General features: G+C 35.9%; 1 protein-coding gene across 1 annotated transcript in view; it reads right to left on the bottom strand.

The window, feature by feature from the left end:
• The window catches only part of LOC149801580 (importin-11-like), a 128,595-nt gene that overhangs the window by 83,080 nt on the left and 30,218 nt on the right, over window positions 1–15,297 (bottom strand). The window contains exons 6-9 of the mRNA XM_089955813.1: window positions 10,728–10,857; window positions 10,281–10,388; window positions 6,918–6,988; window positions 987–1,080 (exon numbers count right to left, since the gene is read on the bottom strand). Of these exons, the coding sequence (XP_089811939.1) occupies window positions 987–1,080; window positions 6,918–6,988; window positions 10,281–10,388; window positions 10,728–10,857 (403 nt within the window). The remainder of the gene's footprint in view (window positions 1–986; window positions 1,081–6,917; window positions 6,989–10,280; window positions 10,389–10,727; window positions 10,858–15,297) is intronic.

Genomic DNA, 15,297 nt, shown 5'->3' on the forward strand with positions numbered 1-15,297 from the left:
ATACATAGATAGAGGTGATGAATAGAATATTTACAGTTTCATGGCAATCCATTACAAAATGTTGCTGGACTAATTGTACTAATGACACTGTTTCATACTTTATATTAAGCTGCGAGACTAAAACTGCAATAACTCTAAAACAAAATTGTGGGAACAAACAGTGCCACTAGTTTGCAGTAACAAGCGATCGATGGATGGAGAATAACAAGGATTACATTTTTATCCCCCAAAAATGAATCAGAATATGTATGTTTGATTTTATGCTAATCTATGTAACTGAAGGATTGTTTCCAAAAGAAATAATTTCTATAACAAACCTGAGTTTATTATCAAAAATATTTTTCAGTGCAGTCAATATATATAAGTAACATTATGACCAAGGAATTTGATCAAACATTTCACTGCTTGCTTGGTCATGTGGTAAGCAAGGCCACCTGTCACAATGAAGTACCAGATTCAAATCCCATAATGTGCTTATCTTTACTTCTTCAAATTAATTCGGTTTATAAGCTTTATAATCCTGAATTAGGATGTGTTACTACCAACATTTTTCTGTGTGAATATACACAAAACAAAGCAGAACATCAACTGCAAATAGCTAACATTATCACACAGGATATTATAAGAAATCTGCTACTTCAGTTTGTTATACATATTGCTAACCAATATGTTTGAGCATATTTTTTTTTAAATTGCTTGTATCAAATGAACAACAGGTATATTTGATCTCTAGGGTGAAAAACTCAATTTCACTTGTGGCTTTCCCACTTGTTAACATACCAAGTTTTTCAGCCATTAAATAAAATATATCCAGTATTCACTCAATATAAGCAAATATCCTCAATTTATTTTGTCCTTCATCAGCACAGAAATGTAACACAATCACACATAACCATGTAACACACAAAGCAAATCAAGCTGACATACATGATACATACCACATATCCAGTATAAATCATGTATATATCACCGCATATCCAACTCACCTGATTGAGTGAAGTTGTAAGTGACAACAAATTCCAGCGTATTCTGAATAAACTGTATATAGGTCTGGGGCTGAAGTTCAAGTATATCTAACAACTACAGGAAAATAAAAAAAAGTCCCAAATCAGTCAGTTGACAAAGAACACTTGCTAATTCAAAAGTGCATGTAATTATTTTTTTTAAACTATGAGACAAGAATAATTTTAACTTCCAGTTAATAGTGATACTGTATATATGGGTCTAGTTCAAATAACATCTTACATTCATTCAACACAATGTTATCTTTGCAATCTCAGAATTTTCTGTGGTGCAGTCAAAATTAATGCTGTAAAATAAATCTATTCTTAGCATAACAAATTTAAAACAAACACAACAATTTATACTCATAGAAAAAAACCCAACTATTTTCCAGCTTATATCTCAATGTGGAGTTTAAGCAGAATTCACAAATTTTGTTAATATTTCACCCCTCATCTCTATACAAGTCAAAGTGGTGCATAAGACAAAGCCAGATCAACACCTTGGTTTCATCTTTTTTATTAATAACATCCAGTTTCATGAATATTAATGGTATCACTATGCTATTCCAGATAAATTGAGAAACTGCAGTCACAAACACTAACATTTCTTTTCCCCTTGTACCATTTTGGATAGGTGGGGGTAGGTTTTGGGGAGATTGTAATCTGCATTGTTCAGTTACCTGATGCTTGTCATCTTCCTCATGTAGGAGGGTACTACCATATTCCATTATCAACTGACACCTCTGAATAAGCAGTTCATTCTTATTTTAAGTATGATATCCTTTGTCACAAGAACCACATAGCTATGCAATGTTATTTACATAATTAAATATGCCATGAGTGTTGAACAGATTATTCCAACTGATACCTGTTTTAGGACGAGATCTGACAGATGACATCAAATATAGTGAGGCTATCAATAGGGAAATGAGACTACCATTGGGAAATGAGAAATGCTGAGAAATCTATTGAAACAAACTAAAAAATAGAAAAGTTACCTAAAAATAAAAATATTATTTAAACAATTCTTTAATAAATCTATCAAATACTATAGCAAATTTACACAAACAAGAAGAAAGAAGATTTCATTACTTGTGGTTTTCCATTCTGTTCTTAAAGACAAGGCCAAAAACAGGCCTTTATTTGAATCACATTAAAAACTCATTATCAAAGGAGGTTAATGAAAGTTTCATATATTACTTATTTGGTCAAAAAATGCAGGTCATCACATAAAAATTAAGAATGATGATCATGAAATTCCAAAATATGAATAAGAAATCATATATTTTGCTAGAATTTTCTAAACAAAAATATCTTCTCAATAAATAACACAATCTGGAATCAAATAATAATCAATAAAAATGTTGATAGATGCCTACTGGAGGCAACACTGTATGAAGTAAATATGTTTAAAAAGTGTTTGCCTCCCAAACTCCAACACCTTATCCTTGCTGTGGAAGACAGAAACAAAGTTGGGGACTCCTGATTTTGAGTGATGTATGGGGGGGTGGGGGTGGGCTATCTCACCAGGCCATTACTGTAGTCATGAGGGCCAATTCAGATCCAGTCTGAAAGAATGACTCACAAATGGGGCTCTGGTGAAGCTGCCTGGGCCATTCACCCATCAGTGAATCATACTAATTAAAGAAACCAGATATGCCAGAAACTACAGACCCAATTCAGGAAGATTCCACTACAGAATGATCGATAAAAACCTAGACCTAAAAATCATAATGTGTGATGTCATTGCCAAAGTGGGTTCTGACAACACAGGGAAAGAACTGACCAGGGAAAAGCATGAGTTGGGAACCATGAACAAAAACAGAATTTGTCACTGACTGTGCCTTCAATGACAAATTCATGAGAGGTACTGCCTATCCCCAGGAACTAATCCACAAAACAGCATGAGTTTCACCAAATGGGAATATAGATCTGACTGTCCACCTTACCAATGAATGCAAATGGAGGATAAACCTCCTACATGTATGCATTAAAAAAGGAGCTGACGCAGCATCCCATCACCACTTAGTAGTGGGTTCATTTGGAATGAAACTCAAGAGAAGGAGAGACAGGTGTGACAGGTCACAGACAGAGTTCAATGTGCAAAATCTTAAGTACAAGGACATAAAGAAGGACTTAAGCTTCCAAATTAATGACAAATACATAGGAATCTGACAAGAGGATGACCATTGGAGCAAATGAAGTGAGCTATGGCAGAATTCCTGTAGCACAATCCTAGGCAAGAAAGATGACACAAGGAAGAGCTGACACCATAGACCTGGCTGCTCACTAACAATTGTACAACAATGAAGCAGCAGATTAATCAATGCACAGATGAACAGAAGAAACTGGAACACAGAGCCCTGTACTGACAGGTTAAAAAACAAGTCAAGAAAAGCATAAAGAAAGACAAAGGAAATATATAAATGACCTGATGACAGAGCTCAAGAGAGAAGCAGGGAAGAAAGATATGAAGAGGCTATATGACATCATGTACACACTTTTAGGAAAAACAAGGAACCCATCAAAGCTAGTCCAATACAAATAAGGAAAAATAATCAGTAGCGAGTGGGAAAAGCAACAACGATGGACTGATTATATTTTTTTTTGAAAATGGCTCAACAGGTCTCCACAAACAGAAAGAACTGATACACCAGCAGAGGCACTGCTCCAAGTCATCACAAACCCACCATCCAAGATGGAAAGCTCAGAGGCCCTGACAACACTAAAAGATAACAAGGCAGCAGGCTCCAACAGCATCCCACCAGAAGCGCTAAAAGCTGACACCCAACAGACAGCAGAAATGATTCAACAACTATTTCTTAAAATCTGGGAGAGTGAGCAAGTCCCAACAGAATGAAAGAAGGGATATACAGTCAACTACCAAAGAAAGGAAACATTGCTTGGTGTACAAACCAGAAAAGAATAATTCCACTCTCAGTGACCCCCAAAGTCCAACTGCCAAGTGATCAACAACAGGAAACTCTCAGAACCCTTCCAAGTCCAAACTGGAGTTAGACAGGGATGCATCCTGTTGCCAATGATTTTCTTGATGGTTATAGACTGGATAACGAAAGCAACCACTGAGAAAAAGCAAACTGGAATACGGAAAACAGTTAGAAGACCTGGACTTTGTTGATGATCTGGGCCTCCTATCCCACAAACAACACCAGCACATGCATGCCTAGACCAGGCGCCTGGCAAACAATGCAGAAAAGACTGGACTTCACATGCACAATGGGAAGATGAAAGGAATGAAAATCAACAAAAACATCACAGCAAAGTGCTACTCGATGGAGTAGGTTTAGAGAAAAATGAACAGTTCACCCTATCAAGGAAGTAATGTCTCACGGGACGAAGGAACTGTCCAAGGTATCCAGATCAGAACTGTGAAAGCCTTACAAGCATTTAAATGCCTGAAAGATACATGAAGCTCATCATCCCTCTCTAAAGAGAACATGATCGAACTGTTCAACACAAATGTGAAGTCTGTCCTACTCAATGACTCAGCGATCTGAGGATGACCAAGGCAACCTCTAACAAACTGCAGTCCTTTGTGAACAGCTGCCTCTGCTGCCACCTCAACAGCAAATGGCGACAGGATCTGTAACAGTGACTTGTGGGAAACCACAAACCAGCATCCTACTCACCAAGAAATCTCCAAAAGAAAAAGAGGGCAGAGAGACATACATTGAGGAAACAACATGACTTAATACCAGGCAAGAAATGGAATGGAACCCTAAAGGCAAGGGAAAGGTTAGAAGATCAAAGACAACCCAGCACAGGTCTGTCAAGGTTACCAGAACAATGTTAGGCCTAACTGAAAAGAACATCACCATAACTAGATCTGAGGCGTAGTCAAGGCCCAATACCATAGCTGCCAACCCCTGAGTACAAAAATACTGACTGCTTATGACAAAAATGCTGATTTTAAGAAACAAATACCAATTTTTAAAACTTAATGCATATGTAACTATTTACAACATCTACAAACATCAGTAAAGTAGGACATTACCTTACTTAATTATTTAATGTAAAAGTCGTTATTGTTGTTGTTGTTGTGGCATTGAATGCCACTTTTCAGCACACAAGAGGCTATACATGGCGACCAGTATTAATGGTGGAGGAAGAACCCGGGAAAACCCTGGAAAGAACCACCGAGCCACGAGAAGCTACTGGCAAGCTTTCTCACATACATGTAAAAGTTGCATATGTTGCACTCTTGCATCTTCTGTTCCATTTGGGTGCCCATTTTGAATGCAACACACACTCATACACAGGCTGTTTACAGAAGCCTTTTCCAGACCTTTTTTCCCCAATCATTGTCGATTCTTATGTACCATCTTTCATGGAAGATCTGAATTGTGTGATTTTCATTCTGAACTGTTTTTGTTCTAGCACACAAGTAATCCTTTACAATTTTACTGTCTGGAAAATGTGTGTAAAACAAAATTGCCAGCAACACAACTGAAAGAGGAAGATTCCAGTCTAAAAGAAATTTAGTAAACTGAACTTCCGACAAATTACATCAAGGTTCACTCTGGTATTTTACATATGTTCTAAGTTCAGGATGAGTTGGTGATGATGTAGCAGCAAGCTGATGATTATTGGCTTTGTCATGCAGTTTTATGTCATGGACACCTCCATGCCCAGTAGTGAACTTGCATTACATAATTTGTAAAAGATGGTTTCACAAATCTAAACAAGAAATCACAATGTCCTTCCAGTTCTGTTTTCCTTTCTTTCCTGGAGAAAATTCTGAATCTCCTGCGTTCCTTTCCAACATGATTAGAAGCTGAATATTATGAAGATGAGATAACGGTATTGCAATCCAATATGGAAGTTAAAGACAGGCATGGTAGTCTTGATTGAACCAATAATATTTTAGAACTCTATTCCTTTATATATGCAATATATTTCTATCAGAATGGAACCATATACCTGTTCAAAACAGAAAAATGATGAGAAAATGTTTTATTAAATTTTTTAAATTAAAAAATGGATTTTTAACAAGGACAAATACGGGCAGAATGGTACACTTGGCATCTATGCTATACAATCAAGGGAGCAGAGAGAATGAAGTGTTAAGTGAAACTGGTCGATAAATTTTATCTTTTAACATAATCATCATAAATGTGATATGCTTTTGTATATTCAAATAAAATGTCACATCAATGCCAACAAACATTTCTGCAAAAATCTAATTAAGTGTTTAATTTGAGGTCAAGATGGCTTTATTTTGACAATTATAGATACCTTTGGTCCTTTGACACAATGACACAAGCCAATTAACATATATATTTCCAACTGATTACAGTACAAGAAAGGTTCTGACATCAGAAGTATAAATCTGTATTATTTCTTGTTAAAAGCATGCACTGTAAACAACAACTTTTTGCCTCTGGTTAATCTCTGAATTGCACTTTAAACTGCATTCATACATTTAAGAAGGAAAAAAAACAGCAAGTTCTAAAAAACACACAATTTTCTCATTTTTCTCTTTCTTTTTGTCAGTTTTATTATAGGAGAGTGTAACATACCCTGTATGTTAATTAGTAGCTACAAAATGGAGTTGTAAGCAATCTTTTCTATGTGCTAACAACCAACAAGTAGTGACATTTAAATCTGCCATCTTGAGAAATTAACCACTTTAACCATACTGATGTATTTGAATCATCCAATGGTTTATTTATTATGTATCTGAATCCAATGGTTTATTAACTGATGTATTTGAATCCAATAGTTTAATATGTATTTGAATCATTCAATCCTGGGCTTTATCTTTTCTTATTTAAGGAAATTACTGCATGATGGAAATGAAAGCAAGAAGGATGGAGGACAAGAAGAATGGACAAGCAGGACACCAAAATAATATGCACTTTTTCTATGAAAAGAGGTAAATTAATATCTTACCACTTTTGTCATCAGCACAATTAGCTTTTCACATTTTTCAACCATATGATGATTTCCCCAAAAGCTTCTTCCTATGTGGGGAAAAAAAAGATTATTTACGACATAAAACAAATCGCATTCTAATAGCCATTCCATGACACCTACTGCTGAAACGTTACCTTTAAGCCAAAAAAATGTGTTTCCTATTGCACTTGTTGGTTTAAAATTAGGGTAGGTAGTTTTATATATATATATATATATATATATATACATACACACACACATACATAAATTATATTAATTATAATAACTGTTTCACTCTTAACTCTTATCATAATTTTTTGACTTTAGTCAACTAAAACTGGATGGATGTCTCAATGGGAAAAAAATATATTTAGTTAAAAAGTAAATTTGTCATTATCTGCACTATGATTATAGATATGAGAACTAAACCAACTACATGAAACTACTTAAATATCAAGTGGAAATATTCCACTTGATACAAATGATAATACAAAACCTTGTGAAACTTACATATCGAAGATGTTCAGTACTCAACAAGAAATAAACATGGAAGATATACAGGTGCTGCAAGTGTAACTGATATCACATTAATTGGTTCCACAGCTGTAGCAAAAACCAAAACAGAATATAACTTTGAACAACTACTCCTGCCATTTCAGACCTGCTTTCACAACTACCACTGATGGTATCACAGGTTAAATTGATCTGCACTGTTCAGGTAATCCTTACAATGTCAGGCACAATATATAACTCATACATAAAATTCATTTATCACCTGAATTATTTTAGGCCAACCTAAAACTGATCTTACTGACAAGCAACTAATATCAACTGCATATCTTTGATATTCTATTGTAATGAGAGAACTGAGTGTGGGCTCACTGACGTGAATGGAAAATTTGAGAGTCGTTGTCGGTCACCAACGTGATTCTATAAAGAATTTCTTCATTGATCGATTCTATGTCACGCATGCCTGAAGGAAGTTAAACATTATTCTAGGTGGCAACATTATCTGATGAAAACACAAACGAGTTATTTGAGAGCAGACTACCAAACGGTTGTGATTGGATATAAGGCCAACTGTAATAAACTTGCAGCAATGCTAATGCTTGATTCACCAGCTGTAACAGGTGTAGAAAAAGTCAAACTGAATTCTGGTTTCATTTGTGATGTTGCAATCACTGAGGTAATACTCTGGGTTGAATTTACAACAACCTGTTGCATCACAGCACAGATACTGACATAAACCACAAAGTGTTTCAATCATTTCAGAACTTATCATTGGTAATGTAATATATCTTTAGTTGAAATTTTGTATGTGCATATGGTCTATTTTACGATATTAAAGAACATAGAACGACACAGGATCTATAAACAGATGTGTATGTGTTGACAGTTACTAAAAATAAAATTATTAGTAAATACGTTTACAAGTTTAGGCTTTCCCCCAATGAACAGGTCGTTCAGTACGTATCTCAGAAGAATTTAGAAGAATTAAGGTAATTTCCACTGGATGGCTTAAATCATGTGAGTTCTTTTATGATGTTGGAAATTTGGAATTTGTCATGTTGGAGTAGTGATAATATGTGTTTTAGCCTTTTCACTGTAGCAAAGACTGGGCAGTTTTCTCATTCTTATTTCTTGTGTTCCCACTGTAACATCAAGTCTGCTGACATTTTTTATGATGTACTAAGATATTATTTCAGAGGAAAGACATTCGTTTGGATTGTGCAAGGAAACAGAAAGGACTCATTGGACTATAATATTATTTTGGAACTATTGTGAATTATTCACTGGAGTTCTGGACGATGCCATTTTGACACATCAGGACTGTTGGTGGACCAGTATATTCATGGATCTGAAATTTATATGGAACTTTTCATTCTTTTGGTCGTTAATATAACTTTTTCTGGATTATTTTGGATTCACAATACTGTAAGTTCCTCTTATATTTTCATTTTATAACGCTGATAACATTGATTGTTTGATAAGTTTTACAAATGTTGCTTCTTTCTATAACTTTGTTTATGAACTTTGAGACGTAACACTTCTCTAAGTAGGAAGTCCGTCACTGACTTGTTTTCATTTTTGTATTCTACCAGGATTAGAAACTGCAACTGCTTCAATCATAGCTATTATTTCATTCACTTCTGTATATGTCTGTTCAATCACAGGTGCTGTTCAATTACAGGTGTTAATATATTTTATACACCTGATAATATTCACAAAACAGATCCACATGGTCTGAGTACATGATTTACCTATGATACTACATTTAAGACATGGTCGAGCACCTGGACCAGTACGTAACATAAGCATGTGTTTTACAGTATTCATAGTAGCATGTTCTGTCACAGAGTTCATATTTTCCAATTCATACACCTTTGCATTTGTTGCATCTCAATGTCATTGAGGTTTATATATTAACAGATATATATGCAAAAAGTTTATTCAATTGGAAAATCCACATTACACCCTTCTCCCCTTTTTTCAACCAGATTGAGTATGGACAACACTTGCCACTGTTTTATCTCCTCCTCTGAATCATAAGGTACAATGATAATGAGGCTAGGCTGACAAAGAACTTAAGACTTAGAAATTTATGGCAACTCCAAATTTTAAATCAGGCTTTCTCAAATAAAAAGGCTTGTTCTTTTTGGTATCAGCAGCAAATATTACAAATGAATACATAAATGCTTCTGCAAACACGGATAAGTTAAATTCCAATTTGTTGCAATTATTAACATTTACATTTATAAAAACTTTACTTTTAATTGGCACAATATAGTAAGTACTGTACTCACATTGTGTTAAACCTAATACATATCATACATTAAAATTGATAGAAAAAGGTCAATAACTCAACTAAAACTGGACTAGAAAAGACAAAACCTTTAAAAAGTACATCTGTATGTATAGGCAATTCGTCTCCCATGGCATCCATTTATATGTCTGGGTTGTAGCACTTTGGTGGTTACAAAGAGTGTGAACATATGGAAAGAGCAAGAGACTGATATACAGAAAATGAGATTGCAAAAGGATTCCTGCATCTTAATGCAGGGCAATAATAATAATAGTAATAATAATAATAATAAGCAAACTATGGTGCCCTTTTGATGATAAGAGAAGGAAAATTACCAAGCCATTTTTTTTAGATCCTTAGAGAAAAACTAAAATTAAAACAATTTATATCAAAAAGCAATTCCAGAAAATAACTATTATGCCTCATTTTTCTTTACATTGCCATAAAACAAACCAGAATTGGAACAATGTTCTGTGTGTGACTGTCTATGTGTGTACTTACACACTTACATGGGTATAAATGATGATTTTATTTTATTTTGTGTAAGTTGTACTTACTGCAATCTAAAGCAGCATGAAGTTTGTCGAATACCATGGATATGAAAGACATTGCATCAGAGCTGTCAGTCAACTCTCGAAATCCATAACTAGCCAATCGTCTGAGAACTAGTAAAATAAAATGTACATGTAACATACAATTTTTAGGTAATTATTACAGTGCATTCAAGGGATAATTCACCAAATCATATTAATAATCCTTATAATTATTCTGAAACAAATTAGATATAGCTGGGGGTACAAAAAGACCATCTTTGTGGCTATGACAATTTAATCTTTATCAGCAGGCAATCAATCAATCGATCTATCTAAATACCTATATATAAACTAGTCATAATTGATTCTGACACAACTTAAAGACAAAGACAGTCAGATAGACAGACTGACTGAAAAAAAGAGAGAGATGGGATATGTATACTGTGTATATATATAAATATCTATACTTACTTCTTAATGACAGTATTGTTCTGTCAAGTGCTAGCAGCGTGGCATCATTGTGTGTTGAAGCAAGCTGTAAGAACTCTTCCAGATGGTTGCGCCATAAGCCAAATATGTAACTGAAGATTTCATTGGTCAGCTGAGAAAATGCAATGTAATTCATGAACCATGGGGAATATTATCTTGTAAAGTGAGAAATTCATCATGCTAAACTCTTTCCAAAAGACAGCTAAAGGAAAATGATTCTGTTGAGCATTACAGCACTGTTGTGTATCCTAAATACTTACTATAACTTTAGCAAAATTTATAATATTGTTGTCTGTCCAACACAGTAAAGGTACTGTGATAACATTTCTGTCAGCCATCCTCAATAAAAGTACTGTGATATCATTGCTGTCAGCCATTCATAATAAAAGTATTGTGATAACATTGCTGTCAGCCATTCACAATAAAAGTACTGTGATAACATTGCTGTCAGCCATCCTCGATAAACATAATGTGATAACAGAGCTGTCAACCATCCACAATAAAAGGAATGTGATAACATTGCTGTCAGCCATCCTCAATAAAAGTACTGTGATAACATTGCTGTCAACCATCCACAATAAAAGGACTGTGATAACATTGCTATTAGCCGTCCTCAAAAAACGTACTGTGATAACATTGCTGTCAGCCATCCACAATAAAAGTACTGTGATAACACTGCTGTCAGCCATCCTCAAAAAACATACTGTGATAACATTGCTGTCAGTCATCCACAATAAAAGTACTGTGATAACATTGCTGTCAGTTATCCTCAATAAAAGTACTGATAACATTGCCGTCAGCTGTCCTCAATAAAAGGACTGTGACAACATTGCTGTCGCCATTCACAATAAAAGGACTGTGATAACATTGCTGTCAGCCATTCACAATAAAAGTACTATAACATTGCTGTCAGCCATCCTCAATAAAGGACTGTGATAACACTGCTGTCAGCTATCCACATTAAAAGGACTGTGATAACATTGCTGTCAGCCATTCACAATAAAAGTACTGTGATAACATTGCTGTCAGCCATCCATAATAAAAGTACTGTGATAACATTGCTGTCAGCCATTCACAATAAAAGGACTGTGATAACATTGCTGGTCAGCTATTCACAATAAAAGTACTATGATAACATTGCTGTCAGCCATCCTCAATAAAAGGATTGTGATAACATTGCTGTCAGCTATCCACAATAAAAGGACTGTGATAACATTGCTGTCAGCCATCCTCAAAAAACATATTGTGATAACACTGCTGTCAGCCATCCACAATAAAATGACTGTGATAACATTGCTGTCATCCATCCACAATAAAAGTACTATAATAAAATTGTCAGCCAACCACAACAGTATGGTCTGCCAATCACTAAAGAGTACTATGATAACACTGCTGTCAGCAAACCAAAATCAAAGTTCCATAACACTGTTGTCAGCCCATGAAACTAAAAGTAATTTAATAACACTGTTGTCCATCCACCTCAATAATAGTACTGTGATAACGTTGTTCTCAGCCACCCACAATAAAAGTACTGAGAATTCAACTCTTTTCATGGACATAAAGTTTTGTGGTTTTTAAGACGAAAATGACACATGTTGGTACTTAAATTCACTGACTGGGAATGATGTAGATCATATTGTTTCAAGTGAATAATCATGGACTGGAAATGAGTCCTATTGCTATGACTGAATAATCATGGACTGGGAATGGGTACTATTGTTTTGACTGAATAATCATGGACTGGAAATGGGTCACAATGTTTTGACTAAATAATCATGGACTGGGAATGGGTCACGCTGTTTTGACAGCATAATCAAGGACTGGAAATGAGTCCCATTGTTTCACTGAATAATCATGGATTGGGAATGGATCCAATTGTTTTGACTGAATAATCATGGACTGGGAATGAGGCCCTTTTGTTTCACTGAATAATCAAGGGCTGGGAATGGGTCCCATTGTTTTCACCTAATAATCAAGGACTGGGAATGGGTCCTTTTCTTTTCATTGAATAATCATTATTTGTTGGATCTTCAAGTTCATTGTTTCTTGTACCCGAAAAATGCATGAAAACTGGTATGATCTTACAAATCAGAAAAAGCCTTCTGTGAATGTTAGTATGTATAAAGCATGCAAAAATCTATGTCATCATGTGTGAAACACAAATATTTAAACTATGCCAGTGAAACAAGCAATGTAGGTCATAAGTACTTTTATTCTTTGCAAGGAAGCCAAGTGAGATGTATCCAATTCTCAATTTTCATGTTGCTAACATGAACAGTACCCAAGAAATGAAGTTTAAGCACAAAATTTCAAAAAGTGACTGACACATGAAATGTATGTTAAAGAAACCACTTTTACAAAAGGGAGTCGTTGTAGCCTATTTGTTAGAGCATCAGACTCGTAGACCAAGGGTAATGGGTTCAATAACTGTCATAGATAAACTGGATTGCCTGCCTTGGTAAATGTTTGGGATAGGTACTTAGTTCATATTTCTAACTATCGTTAAAACCAACAAAACAAGACAAAATTTTTGCAGTATGGGAATAGTACTTACAAATATGGTCAACATCAGGCCAAATCACCTTCGCATTGGGTTTGGAACAGCTCTACTCAGGACCGCCCAAAGAGGACAATGACCAAAGGAAAGAGGGGGACTGATGTCGAGCAAGAAAGCAAAAATAAGCCTGATGGAGTGGGAACCAGTCAGCAAGATGATTCTGACAGCTCGCTTACAGTCAAAATTGCACAAGATAGCCATCGTGCAATGCTATGCTCCGATGAACCTTGCTCACCAGGAAGCCTTGAAAGATTTTATAAGCAACTGCAGAGTGTATCTTACCAAAGTTGAATGTTAGACTTATGATGGGTGACATGAATGCAAAAGTAGGCAGCAACATCAGACTGGTACTCATCATGGGTAAAGATGGCATACGAGAGATGAATGACAATAAAGAGTCCTCTGCTGATTTATGTGGGTTGAGTGACCTTATGATTGGCAGGACAGATTTTCCCCATCATAGGATCCACAAGGTTACATGGAAATCTCCTGATCAGCAAAGGAGAATCAGATAGCCCACCTTTCTACTCTGATGGATGTGAAAACCTGAGAAGTGGATCATGGCTCGGACCATGTGCTGGTGATGACAAAACTGAAGTCCAGAATCAGCAGCATAAAGAAGACTGGACTGCAGAACAAACATGACATGACACCTTCAGACTCATGATGGTTAAGAAACAATAAGAATTCACCATTTCCCTCTCTAACAGATTCCAGGCTCTTCCTGACCTTGATGATGGCCCTATAGAAAAGTAGGAACCAGTTAGAAGAATACTCATGTCAAACTGTGAAGAGATGTTGGGATTCAGATGACAGAAGCTCAAGATCAGGCTGTCAAAAGATACAATCAATAAGACTGAAGAAAGATGAGAAATCACGCAGAGACTTGTACAGACAAAGACCAGAGCAGAGAAACAGCAACTTCAGGCGAATTACAAGAAAAAGAATAAGGAATCATGAAGAGTGCAAGGAAAGTTAAGCAGGAACTTGCCAGTGAACTTGTCACAGATGCAGAGAAAGCTATAAAAATAAATGATATAAGGACCATCCTTTGGGAAGGAAACCAAATCAAACAAGCCTTAAGTGGAAAGGACAGGAATATCCTAGTGAAACAGCAAAACAGTTCAACAGGTGGATGAAACATTTCTGCAGCTTGCTCAGCGGAACACTTCTGGAAAACCCAGCAAGCACAGTAGAGGGGATGAAATAGACATAGGGCCCATTACCCAAGAAATAAGTCATGCAGGTAATCAGGAAAATCAAGAGAGTTAAAGCCCCTTGCCCTGACAACACCCAACCAGAAACCTTAAAAGTGTTGATCTCCTATCCCTACCAAGCAAGATTCTCAAAAGGCTGATATTGGAGACACCTGGTCTGCCAAATTCGAGGCTGAAAGAACACCCAACAGGATTATGGAATTGGAAGTCATTTACAGACCAAACAGCAACACTCTGCATTATTATAAAACTGTCTCTAGAATGGCAGTCACCCCAGTATGTAAATTTAATAGACTTCAGGAAAGTATTTGGCATAGTGGATGGAAGCACCATTTGGAAAATCCTTAGGAAATATGGCATTACAAAGAATGTCAGTTTCATTCAGTGCCTCAACAAAGACAAAGCCAATCACGTCATACACAACACAGACCTGCCTCCTCCATTCTCTGTTGACACTAGCATCAGGCAAGGATGCTTACTTTCACCAATAATCTTCTTTCTAGTGACAGACTGGGTGATGAAGATAGCAACAGACCAACCACAAGGAGCTTGACTTAAAAATTGGAAGACCTGGACTTTGCAGATGACACTGGACTACACTCGCATTCTTTATTAACCAGTCAACCGCTCCGGTGGCCTAAGTGGTTACAATGTCTGCCTTGAATGTGAGAGGTCGTGGGTTCGAAACCCTGGCCAAGTCATATCAAAGACTTATAAAAATGGTACTAACAGCTGCCTTGCTAGGTGCTCAGCATTAAGAGGTTAGTGTTAGGATTGG

Source organism: Sinohyriopsis cumingii, chromosome 4 (assembly GCF_028554795.1).
Source record: "Sinohyriopsis cumingii isolate HCF-2022 chromosome 4, ASM2855479v2, whole genome shotgun sequence".
NCBI classification, from domain to species: Eukaryota; Metazoa; Mollusca; class Bivalvia; order Unionida; family Unionidae; genus Sinohyriopsis; species Sinohyriopsis cumingii.